Source organism: Coturnix japonica, chromosome Z (genome assembly GCF_054131305.1).
Source record: "Coturnix japonica strain WE chromosome Z, WE-NBRP24, whole genome shotgun sequence".
Classification (NCBI taxonomy): Eukaryota; Metazoa; Chordata; class Aves; order Galliformes; family Phasianidae; genus Coturnix; species Coturnix japonica.
In genome coordinates, this window is record NC_140702.1 from 61480345 (window position 1) to 61497442 (window position 17098).

At 35.5% G+C, this 17098-nt stretch overlaps 1 protein-coding gene across 6 annotated transcripts in view; it reads left to right on the forward strand.

Annotated features, from left to right (window-relative positions):
- Positions 1–17098, forward strand: part of AP3B1 (adaptor related protein complex 3 subunit beta 1) — a 138023-nt gene that overhangs the window by 63001 nt on the left and 57924 nt on the right. For all 6 annotated transcript variants that reach the window (XR_014939805.1, XR_004305544.2, XM_015848603.2 and 3 more), the window contains 4 exons: positions 7724–7900; positions 12898–13084; positions 14019–14149; positions 16097–16208. Coding sequence is in view for 4 of the 6 variants with exons in the window: in XM_015848603.2 (XP_015704089.2) it covers positions 7724–7900; positions 12898–13084; positions 14019–14149; positions 16097–16208 (607 nt within the window). In the remaining 2 variants the exon portion in view is untranslated. The remainder of the gene's footprint in view (positions 1–7723; positions 7901–12897; positions 13085–14018; positions 14150–16096; positions 16209–17098) is intronic.

Genomic DNA, 17098 nt, shown 5'->3' on the forward strand with positions numbered 1-17098 from the left:
CTCTGGCCAACTCCTCACAGTGTTACTACTAAGCATGATATCATATGGTATTTAGTATCCCTGCAGTCAGTTCAACTGCTGTTCTGTTGTGTCCTCCTGCAGCATCCTTTGTAGCAGGGCGGTGTGAGAAGCAGAATGGTTCTTGGTACAAGTGCTGCTCAGCAACAAGTAAAATACTGATTTTAGTATGTTACAGCAAAATTTCCTGTACAAATCCAAACCACAGCACCATACCAGCTAACATAAAGAAAACTAACTTTGTCTCAGCTCAAACCAGAACAATATCCACCCCTTATTTTATATCATTTACATCATGCTTAGGTCCCAGACTTTTTAATTAGTTATCATCACCCTCCTAATCTTGGCTATATACAGACCAATGTCATTCCCTTTGACTACAGACCATCCTTCTAAAAAGTCCATTGGGTTCTTCTAGCCCATAACTTTTGGCTGCATCAGTCACATTAGACCTCCAGGGCTGGAGAGATGGTGTGTGGTGTTGAGCTGTTGGATGCTGAAGCCAGCTCTGGTTCCAGTCAAAACTGCACCTTCTTCATTCCATCAGTTATGCACTTTGTTGTTTCCATCAAAATTCATTCCTCATTAATCTGAGTGACTAACTGTAATAACTTTGATATGGCATAAAGCAACTATAATAGCAATAACATATGGCATTATTTATGAGGGTTGCTCCAAAATGTTGGTGGAAGGGCAGTAGAGGTTGTCTCTTTCTGACAGTATTGCATTACATTTCGTTGCTGTGCTATAGCAACAAAACAGCAGTGAGTAACCACTGCTGGTGGAGATTTTTATGTGCGCAGCATGCGTGTTCATTACTGGTGAAAATGCATAGCTAATAGTGATGACTGCATTGAGAAGTAGTTCCTTGTAGCTAAGAACTGGTTCTACCACAGTGTTATCCCTATTCCCTTATGGTCCATGTTGTATTTCCACATTATTCACCAAGTACACCCAGTTTCTTGAACAAAAGGATTTTCCTACATGCTAGTGCATGGTAGAGGATGTGATATACATACTCAAAGCTATGCCTTTTGGCCCTGGTGTTTAAAATTTTGTTTTTGCCATGTTGCCCTAAGATTTGCTTTTGAAGGCCCGTGATATTCTCACGTGGTGGCATAGCATACATTTCTAATCCTTCTGTGGTTACTTCTACCATTGCTGTCTATATTGTTTTCATCCTAAATTCAAAACACAGCACCATACCAGCTATTATGAAGACAGGACACACTACCAAATCCCCTAACCTTTCCATGGCACCAAATGCACTGCTGAGTAAGCAATGAAATGCTTATTTAAGTCACACTCCTATCTTTTCTGTGTTCGAGATTCTCTGGAGCTTAGCAGTAACATCTGTGTTACTATTACCTATTCTTTGACTAAACTGAAGTTAAGATACATTGGTATTTACTAGTCAGATACTCCTTGCAGTCCCAGTTATTGATAAAACATTCATTGTTCTATTCTAAATTACAATGTAGGACTGAACATCATTAACTACCTACTGCATCATGTCCCAAGGGCATCAAAATTTGATCTCTCAATTATTATTTTTCTATAGATGCTAAAAACAAGACAGTTCTATTTCATATAATTACATGTTTATCGATGATTGAACAGTAAATAATTTCTAAATGATTTAATTAATTGTCTATTTTTCATATTTGGGAAAGTTTGAAAGAAGGACATGTGGTTTTCTCCTTCCATACTTACTGAGCAGTCTAAACAAATAAATATTTGGCCAAGAGAACAAACACTTCACGACTGGTGATCAAACATCATAATTAAGTATACATAATGTAATTCTAGTGGTTTATTTTCATATACAGAAAATAAAGAAGTAGAGATACTGGTGCAATTTAATATCAAATAATATTACCTATTTCATAACAACCACTTGTGTTTTCATAATATATGAACAATGATTTATTAATTATTACAATCTCATAAATTGAGGGTAATTTTATTGTACACATTTTCTGGCTCTTGTCCAAATGGTTTTGTAATCTGACTAACGTGTGTTTATTTTACAAGATAAAAAAGGTGTTTCAGAAGTTCCTCATTTAACATTTTATTTTATCTTTTTTTAGCTAATATTTATTTTACAAAATTAATACTTTGGTGTAAATATTTCATATTTTAAATACAGAGATTTTTTTTTAAATAATGCTTTTTTAAAAAACAAATTTTGATTAAGGACAAAGCAGAAGACATGCAGTATTTGAACTACTGTGACATACTAACAATCTGCAGTAATGAAGCTGTGTAGAATAACAGGAGATGGTGGCTTAGGAGAACAGAGTTGTGAGAGAAGTAAATCAAAAGTCAAAATCTGAATCTGAAGAGAGATTCCTATTGAGAAAAAGGTAGTGTGGTAACTACCGAGGACCTGGATTTTGAATTTCGTTATTTAATAAAGCACTGTGGAAATTCAAAGATTTGCATGTGCATTTTAAAATGTGAATTTGCAATGTGGCTGCTCCAGTTTTTGTTTACAACATAAAAATGTAATGCAAGATTTCTTAACATCTAGTTGAGAGAAGGAAATATATACTAATATAATATAATATAGTATAGTATAATATAATATAATATAATGCACTGCCCAGGGAGGTGGTGGAGTCACCGACCATGGGAGTGTTCAAGAAACATTTGGATGTTGTGTTGATGAATATGATTTAGCTGGGAAGTATTGGTAATGGTTGGACTAGATGATCTTCTAGGTTTTTTCCCACCTTGATAATTCTGTGATTCTGTGACATAAATGTAAGTACACACACTTTTGTAGAGGTGTTTTTTTAATAGAGGTTTATTTTTGTAGAATTGTGGAATATCCTGAAGGATATCCCATAGGGTCCGCACAGGACCCTGTGTCTCAGAGCATTGTTCAGATGCTTCTTGAATTTGTAGTCTTGATGCCATACCATTGCCCTGTGCAGGCTTTAAACTAAAAGGGGGGAGATTTAGCTTAGATACTGGAAAGAAATTGTTAATTCATTGGGCGGTGAGGCCCTGGCCCAGAGAAGCTGTAGGTGCCCCATACCTGGAGGTGTTCAAGATTGGGTTGAATGGGGCACTGAGCAGCCTGAGCTGGTGGCTCACAGCCCTGCCCATGGCAGGGGCTTGGGACTGGGTGAGCTTTGAGACTGCTTCCAACCAAAGCTATTCTGTGATTCTTCAACTGCACCAAAACAGAGCAGAATGGAATAACCCCTCCCCTTGCCCACTGGCAGTGCTGGGCCTGGTGTACCCCAGGGTACAGATGGCCCTTTTGGCTGCTGGGACGCATTGCTGTTCATTTGCTGTTGACCAAGATGCCCAAATCCATTTCAGCTGAATTGCTTTCCAGCCTCGTGTCCTGAGTGGAGGGATGAGCTACTCAGTGTTGCCATATATCAGATGTAGAATATAGCACTTTCTTTTGTTAAATTTCATGTGGTTTGTGTTTGACCAGCTCCCTAGTTAGTTAAATAGCATTTTTTCTGTCTTTTTCTCTTGGGAAAGTTTTTATGATTGTGTTTTTAAATTTGAATGTTTGAAATTTAAATTTGAATTAAATTTGAAAGGTTGACATTACTTCCTTATGCAAAAGCATACCGCCATCTCAAAAGGACTCTTTTATTTCAACAAAGGAGATGTAATCATATATAGTCTTAGGTGAGTTTGAAAGTAGCTAGTGGGTAGGGGACTGTGAGCAAAGAAATTCTTTGGTGCTGCTTAGAGTGCATGAATTTGTTGCATTATTGTTACTAGCACTTTCATTTTCAGTGGCAAGTTGCCTAAAAATTTTCCATAACGATGTTTTGTTCAGGTTCTCCAATCTACAATGTACTCATTCTTGTGGAAGATCTTCAGAAGCTGGACGTTTCTTATATATTAGAAACAATGCTTATTTTTCTTTTTTTATTATTATTTTTTTTTAAATTATTATTTTAATGATATCACTTTTACGTTAGACTTGTACCTCAGGTGTGCCCAGGCAAAGGCCTGTTTGCCGTCTGTGTTGTCATGTTCAGTAATCCAAAAACTTTAGTCTAAGTAACCTCTTAACCTTGTATTTTGTATCTTTTGACAAGCATTTTCTTTTTTTCTTTCTCTCTTCTGATTCCTATGGTTTTTGAAGTGGGATAACCAGAAGTTGCCCACAGTAATCAGAGTATAAAGAAATTTAATACAGTGACATGATTATATTGTTTATATATTTTTTTCTTGCTTCCATAGTGTTTTCTGCCTTATTATTTCTACTGAGCATTGAGTTAGTGTTTCCAAAGAGCTATAGAGCAGTTTGTAAACCAGAGATACTCTTCAATAGAAAAAGTTTGGACTCTTACTAGTATTCTGTAGGTTTTTTTTTTCTAAAGTTCTTATATTAATGTACCAACACTGCCTGTGTAAACCCTGCCCAATTTTAAGTACCACTAATGACTCATCCACAAATCTTCAGTCTCTGTTTTAGTTTACGTTACCTTGAATAATTTACTGTCAGCAGACTTTGTCAGCTTTCTAGCTACTCTTCTCTTACTCTAGCTTCTTCTAGCTACTAACTTGTGTATGTGTTGACATACTGACAGGGCCTTTGGGAACATCTGATGGTTGTAACTGTTCTTCTGCATTTTATATTTTCTAGTCCCTTTTTTACTCAGGGAGATGAATTCCGGCCTCATAAAGAATTGAGATTTACAAAGATGCTGTTGAGGGACTTTTTAAAATGATTATAAAATATTCCTCCATCACATAACCATTATGTTTAATGAAAATAGTTTTCTTAAGAAATGTGCTTGATTTATAATAAGAACTTTATGAAATGTGCTGTTTAGACTGATCTGTAAAACCTTTGTAGATGTTTTACTCTAATTGCTGTAAGTACCTGGAATCTTACTTTGAAGGGAATGGGCATGGCTGATTTCTTGTGTTGTTGTTGTGCTTTTTGTTGTTTGTTTGGTTTTTTTTAAACAGCATATTTTTATATATATATATATATACTTAAAAACAAACAAAAACAAAAAAACCAATAAAAAACAACAAAAAACAACAAAAAACCAAACAACTATCTATTTGTTTTCTTCCTGACAGATAATGGGTTAAAATGGCTGTAGAAACTGCTTTTTTGTATTACAGCTTCAGAAGTGCACTTAACGACTTGCTCAGGGCGTATAGAATAAAACATAAGGCAAAGTGATTTGCCATCCTGTTTGCTTTTGAGAACAATACAGAGCAGGGCTGAATAATGAAAGTATTATTTCCAGCATTTTTCGTTGCTTCAAGGTCCCTACTTGTACTATACTGGAAAAGGCAATGTAGGTCTAGGCTTCATTTCTTGTTTGCTGTTTTGAACTCTGGAAACAATGGCTTCAGGATTGTGCACTTGATATTACATGTTTGAAGACAGGCAGTCTTAAGCAAGGAAAAAGAAGTCTGAAAATATTGTGTGATTTTGACCCTGAATGAATCCAGTGACACGGAAACGTTGGGTTCATCAGTTCCACATATACTTTTCATTAAAATGGTTTCCACTTAGGGTTCGATTCAAAAAGTCTCTAATTGATATCGATTCTCATTGCACAAAATTGTGTTTAATATATAGTGTATTTATATAGTGGACTGGTTAAAATGCTCAGTCTCACAAGATATTCCATGTGGTTTCCTTTGGCTGTGTTTAGTTTGTTTGTTTGATATTCTAAGACTAGTTTGTAAGATTTACATTTTACAAAGAAGTTTAATAGAAAAAAAAACAAACCACAAAAAGACCTTTAGGCATAAAACCATGCACATTTAAATATTTCATTGTGTTTTTAAATTGCAGTCCTGGGTTTGACTTGGAAAAGTACGTTTCCAGTGTTTGTGTTTCATAATAAATAGTTTTTGAAAGTAGTCTGCTACGTGAGCTGTTTTTGCTTTATGAAAAGGCAGTAATAAGAAAAGAGATGTTTCTGATGGGCTGCTGCCTAAAGTGGGGTAGTTGGTGTTCTCTTGTAGAATTCCAACTTTGTAACAAGTCTATAATGAAATATTTAAGAAAAATAAATCTAGCATAACTGAAATCTGAAGTTGCCCATATATTCTTATTTGGAGGTATTCTGTCTGTACAGCCGGCAACTTGAACTGCTCCAATACTGGAAAATTTAATGTACCACTCAATTACTATTCTTTAGCCCAATTTAAAGTAATAGATCGGGAGTGAGGTCTTAATGTGGTGTAACCTTTGGAACATTAGAAATAACCTCTTTCCCTTCTGAAATCAGTGTACAGTAATGACATCAGTCTTACTGTACTGCAGGTGAACATTTTCTGACTGCATTTGAAGTTCTTGTATTTAGCAGTTGTTCAGTGTCTTGTTCCTGTCTCCCAAACCATAGGTTCCAAGGCCTTTTATTTTTTAATCAATTGATAAAAATGTCTCAATTGTATATCTATGTATCTCACATAAGTGTGTTATAGTACACTTGATACGTTATTTTGCATTTACATGAACTCTGCCTCAAGCATCTTTTCAGAGTTTACACCTGATGTTTATCTTGAGGGATATTTTGTTGTTGTTATTGTACTCCTTAGTTATGTCCTTCCGTGATCTTATTGCTCCTTCTTTCAGCAGAAGCAGTCCTGTGTTTGAACTTTTGTTGGCTTATGTGTTTGCAGCAGTGTGCAGGATAGAGTCAGATATTTGGGACTGATTTTATGTAGAGCTGTTCTCAAATTTTCTGGAATACTAGAAGGTGGTTAATCAGTAAAGTTTCTTGTGAACGTAATTAGTTTTTCTGAAATACAGTTTACTGAGCCATTTACTGGGGACTGTGGACCGTATTTCTGAACCTTGGTAATTTGCTTACATTTGTTAACTTATGAATGTAATTGAAAAGCAGAATTTCAAAATCTAAATGCATACAGAGTAGAATAACTAAGAGTTGGTTCCCGTTGTAATTCTGACATGTAAATAAATTATGGACAGGTGCTGAAAAAGTAATTAAAACATTAATACAGTAAGAATTAGTGTCTTAAAGAACCGCACTGTTGAACTTCTCTAACTTGTTCTCTCTGGTTCCCCTAAGGCAGAATTCAAACTGGCTTCAGTGTAAGCTTACTCAAAAGACCGATTCTATTCCAAAATTGAAAAGACCAACTTTGAACTCCTCTCTCTTCAGAATTTGGTGCTGAGCTCTCACTGGACATGTTTTCAACAAATATGAATCTTGCTGTCATAATATTTTAATTTATTTAAATTAATAGAGGAAAAATAACAGTAGTTTTAAATTCCCATGCTTTTGAAGATGATGGATAGGAGCTGAGGAAGCTCTGTTTACTGAAAACCATTTCTATATGAATATAGGCACAAAAAGCATTTTTGTGTTTCAGCATGGTCTTTAGCATAATATGATGGCAAACACTCCCAGCGGAACCTGAAATACTTAGCTTTTCTTCCTGATTGCCATTGGCTGGTACTGTGATCATGGACACTTCACTTCTGTGTGTCTCTGTTCACACTCCTGATCCGTTTGTCTCATCAGCTGGTGTATTCTGGGACAGAAACGGCATGTCTATGTATGTATACTCAGTCTATCACAGTGAGTGTGTTGACTGAGTTGTAATTTGAGTCTGTATTTCTTTCATGACAGTTATGTTTAGGCAGTATTTTGTTTAACCTGTTACTGAACACAGTGCAAGTTTTCCTTGTGTATGTGTTAATTTATAGTGTGTGATGTTTTCTCAGGTTCCAGTAGCAAGAGCCAGTATCTTGTGGCTCATTGGGGAGTACTGTGAACGGGTTCCAAAGATTGCACCTGATGTTCTGAGAAAGACAGCCAAGAGCTTCACAAATGAAGATGACCTTGTAAAGTTGCAGATCTTAAATTTGGGAGCAAAACTCTATTTAACGAACTCAAAGCAGGTAAGGCTTAAATGCACAAGAGAATATATTTACAGTCACAGAAGTTTTTTTCTGCCATCTGTATAGTCCAGTTGATTTCTTTTCAATAAACAGCTGAAACCAGTTCACATTGTTATTAGTCTTTTTAGAACTCAACCTAAGCCTAACCAACAGCCCTTGAGTGTGTATCATAAATACAGTATGTATTGATGAAATTACTCTTTTTGTTCTCTTTTTTGTCCCTTTCTTGATTGAGAATATTTGTGGTTTTTTTAAATTTTTATTCATTCAGGTAAGTAGAAAGTATTTATAGATTGCATAGTTAACATAAAATTGGAAATTTTCCATCTGTGATTTGCTGTTTTCTGGATCAAAAAGCAGAATTTTCTGGGGACTGCTGTCACTATGAGCAAAAAGCTGCTCGTTTTTGTTCAGGATGTTTAAAAGGCGATGCCAGAAAGAGGCTTCATTGTCTTTCCATTGGTATTCATCTTAAAGATAGTAACTACTTTTCCTTTTCTCTCTGTTTCTTATTATTTTGCTTTTCTTTGTGAGAGGGTGGGTTTTGATTATCTCTGGTGCTTAAGATAACCTAAAAATGTCAGATAATACAGAAGGAGGAACTTGGGTATCTACACCAGTGGGAGGGGCCTCCTGTTTAATTCATCTCAATGACAGTACTGTGAACCTTGTCACTCTCTGTGGAATATAGCATCTTGACACTAATTTTTCACTGTAGTTTTAATTTTACTATAAAAGTTTGTGGAGTATTTTCTGAATATATAATAAATATATTCTTTGAGAGATAAAGACTGGACTCCTAGACCTTTCTGTTTTACAGCAGCTTTGACAGCACTGGATCTTGCACCTCTGCAACTGTGATATGTTCCTTCATAGCTATATCTAGCTGCAGGCTTGATCCATCTGAGACTTTATTCTGTAGGGCATGTGGGAGATGAACTGTCTCGCCTGGCATTCAAATAAGAATGAATGCTTGTCCTTTGCTCAGATAGTCTAAAATGGGTGAGTAACAAAAGGTGACTTCTTCCTGTCAGTGCTCTTCTTAATGAAAGTGCTGACTGAGCTAAGAAAAGATTGGTCTGATTATCTTAATTGTCTCTTACTGGGCCATTGGTAGTATTTACTGATTCTTCCAAATGGCCAAAAATCTGTAGGAAATGGTGATTTCTGTGATATTCTTTTTCCAAATTCATGTGATCTTAATACATTTTTAAACATATTATACATGAGGCATGCTAATTGATTCAAATATGATGCTGATTATAGAGTGGATGAATCTGTCTCTTGAGATGCCTGTTAAAATGATGAGTGTCATGGAAGGGTATGTTCCTCTTTTAACTTGTGTAGTAATAAGCTTTCTTTTTGAGTCATCAAGATATTTTTGTAAAAAATTCAAAGAGAATAGGTTGATGATCTGGATTGATTGAAAGCTCCTTCCAAACTAGAATAGGTGTTTTTGCCCTTAGGAGCCAGCAGCACTTCTCCTTTATGTACGTAAGACTCTCCTCAACTCATTAAAATGTTTCTTTATGGAGTGATTTCCTAAAACATCCAGCCAGTCTTTAGCCTAATTTCTAAGCTCTCAGGCAAAGCCTGTACACTTGGCTGCTCAGTTGTCTTTCTGTCCCTCTCTCTCCTTGTCCATATTTTCTCCTGTATCCTACTCCACTACATAATATTTTTTAATTCTTCATTAATTTTCTCCAAACCCAGGGGAGCTGAGGTAATCTCAAAGATGCAATGTCCCTTTATTGAAATGTAGTGTCACAGTAGTAGACACCACTGTGTAGCAGAGACACACAAACAGGAAGAAAGAAAAACTGGTAAAATTTATTTGTTCAGCCTTGTCTCAAGAAAAGCACCGAGTTCTGGAGGGAATCTGACTTTGTATTTTCACTATCCTTAGAATATCATACTTGATTAGCTGTTAATTTCCTTAGACATATGACACCTAGTGCAGCACGTTTGCAGTAATACTTTAAAAATTCAGTGTTTTTTTAATAAGTATTTCCAGTTCTGTTTTTTTAATTTGTGTGATGAGTTTACAACAGCTGTTTATCATTTAAGACCTCCAGGTTCAGTGCTATCTGGATAAATGTATAATAAGATTCAATTAGGAGCGTAAAAATCTTTGTGAGTGTAGCATACAGCTGTATAAGTGACGTTCATATGATGGAAACAAGTTATGCAGAAAAACACGGCATCTAATTGCTTGAGATGTTCCTTGCATGTAACGGGAAGAATAAAAGGTATTTAGAGGTGTTTCTGTTGTGTAACATGATAGGTGTCACATTGGATAGAGGCCCAAGTAATTGTAAATGGATAATTTGTGAATGTGATTTAGCATAACATCCTTATCTTATGTATCAAAGAAGTCAGGTTACAGTGAGGTAATGACAGCAAATAATGGGCAGATTGCTGTTTCTCTCCCACTGTAGAGGCTAAGCCACTGGTGATATTTGCTTTAAAATATTTTTCAGGGAGAGCCAAACAGACAAACATAGCTGCTAGTCTAGAGCATCCATTAGATTCTTAAACAGAAGCACTGCCACTGGAAGGTTCTAGAAGCATTGCTGAAGGATGATCTGTTCTATACCTTCACACTGGCCAAACCAAAATGTACAAACAATAGTTGTCTCTGCTAACAGTGTAGAGATAAAATAAGTGATATTTTGTCTATACATAACAAGCATGTACAGATAAGAAGAGGTGGACATATGGTAATAAATGTAAAGAATATTTATGTCAGAGTGCTTTGTTTTATTGAAGTATGAAGGCAGATATGTTCAGATTCTGTCGTATTTCAGAAGATTAACTTGCTTGCTGAAACAGTTTTCCTTACAGATATTCCTTTGTTGGCAAAACTGAGGAGTGTTCATTAGTTTATTTTTTGTTTTTAATTAAAATTAATTGTTTCTATTAGCTTCTTCCATGTAGAAAAGCTTCTCTGACTTGTTTGGTTGCACTGCCATAAGAAAAATTTGGTGTTCTTTTGCTGTTTTCATTAAAGCTGTTTATGATACCTGCAAGGGTAATTCTTGCAGCTATGGAGAATTTGACCGTATGCATTTGTATAGAAAAATATGGAAGAGGCACTTTAGTGGAGAGTAAGAAAGACAGGATCACGGAGATGATCCCATTAAAGAAAATGTCATTTTTCAATATCACATTGTATGAGTGCTGCTCCAAAAATAATGCCTCCTATTTTATTATGTTGGCCCATAATGTCAGAGGCAGATGTTGCTGGTATGACAGTAGAGGTTAAACTTTCCCACCAATAGTCCATTACATTTTCTTGCCATATGACAGTTGGCAGCAGAGTGGCAGTCTAACAAAATGGCACATGACATGGAAGTGTGTATGGAGCAAAGGTGTGTCATTGAATTCCTCCATGAGGAAATAATGGCACCTATTGCTGTTCTTTGCCAGCTCCTGAACATTTATGGAGACCAAGCAGTGGATGTGAGCATAGTAAGGTGGGTGGTGTGTTTCTGCAATGGTGCAGGTTGTTACATTGTTCATTGCTGCTGTAAATGCATAACTAATAATGGGGACTCTGTTTAAAAAAAAAGTGTTTTGTAGCAGAGAATTTGCTCCATCACATAGTGCTGTTGTGCTCTTAATATCTGCTGTAGTTTCCATGGGAATAGAGGAGGCATTACTTTTGGAGGAACCTACATATATGTTTAAAATTTAAAAAAAGTTTGGTTACGGTGAATGTTGCTTATAGGAACTGATTAGTGTGCTCAAAAAGTCTTTGTAGGTATGTAGACTACTCTTACTTGAATCCTCAAAAGGAACTTTTTCCTTACAGCCTGTACATTACAAAATTTAATGCTTTTTTTGCATATTCCTCCCCTCATCAATTAAAAATGCTACTCTTGTAACAGTCGCCTGATAAACAAGATATATATGCAAGCTAGTTTCTTTGCATAAAGAAAATAAATACCTCTTGTCAATGTCTTAACCTTATGTTATCCATCTACTGTTAGTTGTTACAATAAAAATTAACTTTGTTGTGATGGTAAATTATTTTTGCTCTTTTCACTGTTTCCTTCTGTATGAGCAAAGTTGCATAATTCTTTCAGATGCATTTGATCAATGCAGTTCTGTTCACTGTTATTGCTATGCTTACCCTATGGTATTTCTGAGGTATAGGGAGAGCCTTTCTATGCGTGTGTGTGTGTTTAAAATTTATCTGTATTATTAAAATTATTTAATACATGTTAATATTCTCAGACATCAAATTAGGAAATCCTATTATCCTGTAAAAAGCTTGATAATACAAGTTGTTCTCTAACATAAATAAATAAATGACCGATATTACTGGAGGCTTTAAGCTTCAAGAAAAAAATGGAAGAAGTCTTTTATCCTGGTTTTTAGAGGGCATCAGCAGCTTGCTTTTATGAAAAAGTAACAGCTAAATGCACTGCAAATAATTTGCAGTAATCCAGTTCAGTGATTCATGTGTCTGCTTTAATGGGTCATAATTCAGGATAAAGTAACTGAGTGCAGTCAGAGTGCAGACACTGCTTATGCCAGGGACTGTATCTCTTCATAAAACACACCTCAGCAGAAGCAGTTTGCCAGCCCCCTAATACCCTCTGATGTTTTGATGTCCTGCATATTTTTCCGATTAAGTTTTGAGTGCCATGTTTTTAGTTGTATTTCCACATTCATTATCCTCACGTAGATCCTTCAGCGGGTTTGCCATATATGATTATTTTTTTAATGATGCCTTTCTTTCCACTTCAGCAGTTTAATAATCTAGCACATGGCTGCTTCTCAGTACTCAGCATTCACCTCCCCAATACAGAAGAGGACATGTGCTTTGGCTTCAGAATTCCATTTGCAGCTTTAGAAATGCATATTCCCTGTGGAACAACATTTGTTTGACATAACCATTCATTTTTATTACCTCTTTAAATATGTTTATCCAGAGTTATCAATAATCATAAATAACTTGTATTCTGTTCTTGTCCTGTTTTTTTCCTCAGACAAAATTGCTTACCCAGTATGTATTAAATCTCGGCAAGTATGATCAAAGCTACGACATCAGAGACCGTACAAGATTTATTAGGCAGCTTATTGTTCCGAATGAGAAGAGTGGAGCTTTAAGCAAATATGCCAAAAAAATATTTCTGGCACAGAAACCTGCTCCATTGCTCGAGTCTCCCTTTAAAGGTATTCCTGCCAAAATCATTTGGTAAATGTTCATTGTGTAAAGGAATGTGACAGCCTATTCTATTTCAAATATGCTCACAAATTGCGTCACTTAGCGAACACAAGTCATTAATATGCAAGGATACTCACTCTGCTTACTTGCTTTTCAACAAACAAGGTTTACATGTTGCACGCACATTACATTTGCCTGATGACAAACCCTGGCAAAACTGTTTGTGAGGATTTAAAATTTGGCTTAATAACAGAAAGTGTGTATTTTGAGGAAAAAATATTCTTCCATTTAGGAAAATGTCTTTAGTCTTTTATCTAGACTTTAATAGAAGGCTGTTAATGCACTGTAAACCTATTATGAATCTGAAATAAATTGAATCTCTGTAGATTAGCTTTTTTATTGTTTTCCTTCAAAGTGATAGCTTTATCAGTGCATTTTTCATCTATTAAGAAGTAAGAACCATTGTCTGCTCAAATGATAAGGTTACTAGGTTATCTGAATTAAAAATGCTCTGTTACTGCGATGATTTGCAATTTTAATGTTCATACTTATATATGTTGTAAAGCTCTAAAAGGAGCTCCATTTTGAAGAAAAACTATTAAGATTCTGGATGTGTTTGTGCCAAGACATGTATATGGATTGTTTAACTGTGCTGTCATTCTTAATATTCACAGTAAAGTAATTTTTAGAGAAGCTACATTTCAGAGCAACACCTCTAAACACACTGACTGATTAGCTTTTTTATTGACCATTATGGGGGAGATTATTGTAATCTATGGACTGAAATCAGTTTTTTGACCTATGAAGAGCTTCCTAGTTTATATTTATTCCATGACATTTGAGGTAATATAATAGCAATTACCTTTAGCCCTGATTAAGATTGCTCTTTGTGGTAGAGCTCATGTTGTTTGTATATTTTCCACTCCCCCATTTTTTTAATAGATCGGGATCATTTCCAGCTTGGTACCTTATCTCACACACTGAACAGCCAAGCCACTGGCTACCTGGAGCTGTCTGACTGGCCAGAGGTGGCCCCTGACCCTGCTGTGCGAAACGTTGAAGTGGCCGAATCGGTATGTTGGTGTTGTTAAAAGTAACTTTGCAGAAGGATTCAGTACTGAATCTTATCTGGAAATGTAAATAGTTAAATAATACATTGATGCTGTACTGAATTTTTTTTTATGCGTGTGATGATCTGTGTGGCTTGTTTTAGCTTGGAAACTGAAAATTTTTTAAAACTGCACCATACTCACTGTTTTCCATAAGAGAAGTGGATCAGCTGTAGGCCACTTTACGTCACTTGAGGACTAAATTAACTTTCTTCCCTTCAATCTTGTTTATTATTTCATATCTCTTGTATTCACTGTGCTGCAGTATGTTTATTACTGTTAATGATGAGGGTTGCTAGAATATCAAAGTAGTAGGTTGGTGGAGGTTTTTCAGCGCACAAATCCAAGTCATAGCATTAAAAAAAAAAAAAAAAAAGAAAAGGTAGAATAAACAAAAGGCAGCAGCAGGGTAAGAAGTTAGGTATATTTTGTAGTGTAAAATATGGAATGGACCAAGGTTTACATCTCAGACAGTCTGAATAAAATTTGGTAAGTTTCTAAAAAGAAAATGTCATCTATTAGTGCACTAGTTACTTGTTGACATTACACAGCTAGTCATCTACTACTGAATACTGTTCTGTTACGGGACCATAAACTAGCTGGCAGAATCAAGTTCTGGTACCAGAGTTGTGATTTATGCATCAGATATCAGAGTCCTAATAAATGTCAGTAAAAGCTATTGTACAGTAGTAAGAATTGAGTTGTACTGAAATATACTGTACTGGTGATGCTCCCAGAGATAAGTTCTTTTAGCATGTCCACATGGAATAGCACATGGTCCTTGTCATTAGCCAACTCCCATACTAAATTGCACATTAATTTGCATATAAGATGTCAGGAGTGGAATGAGTGGAGAAAATTGGTTGTGTTTTGCAGAGGCCAGTAAACAATGAAGTGGTACAGCAAGCTTTTCTCCTTAGTACTTCAGTAATAATTGTTTACTTTCTTATATACATTTCAGGAAAAGGGATATTTGTTTGCAAACTTCTGAAAGCTTTTATGAGGAGAGTTTGACTGCAGTCATCTCAAGGAGTTTTATTATAAATGATGAGGTTGGCATGAAAGAGTGTGTGGAGGTGCCTTTATCCATAAAAATAAAAGCCTTGCGTGAAATTGATCAAATGGAGTAGCACCTGCCTACAACACAACAGAAAACATCTTCTAGCTACTTAAACCTCAAAATAAACATGAAAATCCTTTATCCGAGGCTTTTTTTTTGCAAATATTTTCTTTGGAGAATACCATGTTAGTGGTATTGTGGCTGCTGTAATACTTCATCTGACTATACAAAATAAGTGAAATTGAGTTAAAAAAGCTGTCAGTGATGCAGATCCGTATGGTTGCCTGCCTATCCCTGGCAAGAATTTTTCATCAGCTGCTCAGCATTATAGGGAATATAAATTCAAAAAAGAAGTCTGGTCAAGGTAGTGTTTTGTTCTGGTGTTCTCTTGTTGATAAGAATTTGTAGATTACCAAAGGAAGTGAAATACATTTTTCATGTAGCTACTGCCTGGTGGGCCTGTGTCTGTTTTCCCCTTAAAACTTGGGATTATAAATATGGTATTTACTTTTCATTCTAGCATTAGGATAAACTGAGCTGGAGCCAAAGATAAAACTCTAAGACTTCAGGTTCTTTTGGCATAGCAATTTATTTATGGTTACTGATGCTTTTAATCTCCCTTAGTAAATCTTTTTCTGATCTCTTATAGGCATATCTCACCTTTTATTCAAAACTTTTAGTGCTCCTAATTGTTAAAAGAAGAGAAGCTTAATAGTCACTCTTGACTTGCTTAGAGGATTTATTTAGAAACTGCCTAATACCACTACTGCAGGTGTTTTTCTTTGACATGTTATATGTATATTTTGTACTGCTAGTTCTAAAAGTAAATCTAAATTGAAATTTATTTACAGACAAAGGAATGGACTGCAATTCTCAATAAGGCGAAGAAAGAGAAACCTGCTGAAAAGTTCTACTCTGAATCAGAAGAGGAGGAAGAGGACTCTAGCAGTAAAAGTGCAACAGGTATTTGGAAATGCACTTTCATCTCTGCTTCCTGGATAACTTCAGAACTGTTCAGAACTGGTCACTACATAAAAAGAATCAGGGAAAAATAAATAATCAACTCCTCCAGAGGTATATAAAAATCAGAAAATTGAGGGGAAAAAAGGTTTACATTTACAACAGTGTAGTGGTGACAGCTAATTGTATAGATATGGTTTGTCTGTTCATTAAATTATGTTGCTTTACTTCCAAGATTAAAATAAAAGAGCTTGTATGCTATTTTCATCTCACTTTAGAACTAGAAAGAGTAATGAGAATTTGTAGCTTTATTGTTTTGTAGGAAAAATGCCCAAAGTCTTAGTTGATGAGGATCATAATTCCCAAAAGCTTTTTGGCGTTTAGTATTGATAAAATACTGCTGTAACAGCATATGCTACTATGTTGATAAATGGCAAAACTTTTTTTAGCTGTAGTATTTCATGGTTCTTATTTAGTTAATTGTTGTTTTATCCTGAAGTTCAGTATGTAATAAATTCCTATTTATTACAACTGAGGTGATGATGGAGGAGATAACTGATTGGGTGCCTTTCAAATGAGCTAAGGATTTTTTGAATAATCACATGCTTAATATGAGGTAGAAAATTCCTCGTGAGTGCCATTTCAGTAGATGTTAATATAGTTAAATTTGGTGAAGAACATGGGTCTCACTGGCCATTTCTTTATCTTTTTCTTAAAAAAGAAAGAATTCTTCCAGGTCCAGTGCCTATACACAGAAAATGTATAGCATCAGAGACTTTAAAAAATTAGCAGCACCTTGTTAAACCAACGAAATGGACTTCAAAATCTGAATTTGGTACTTCCTCCCCTTCATTCCACATCTGAAGAAATACTCAAAGAAAAGTTACCTGCAA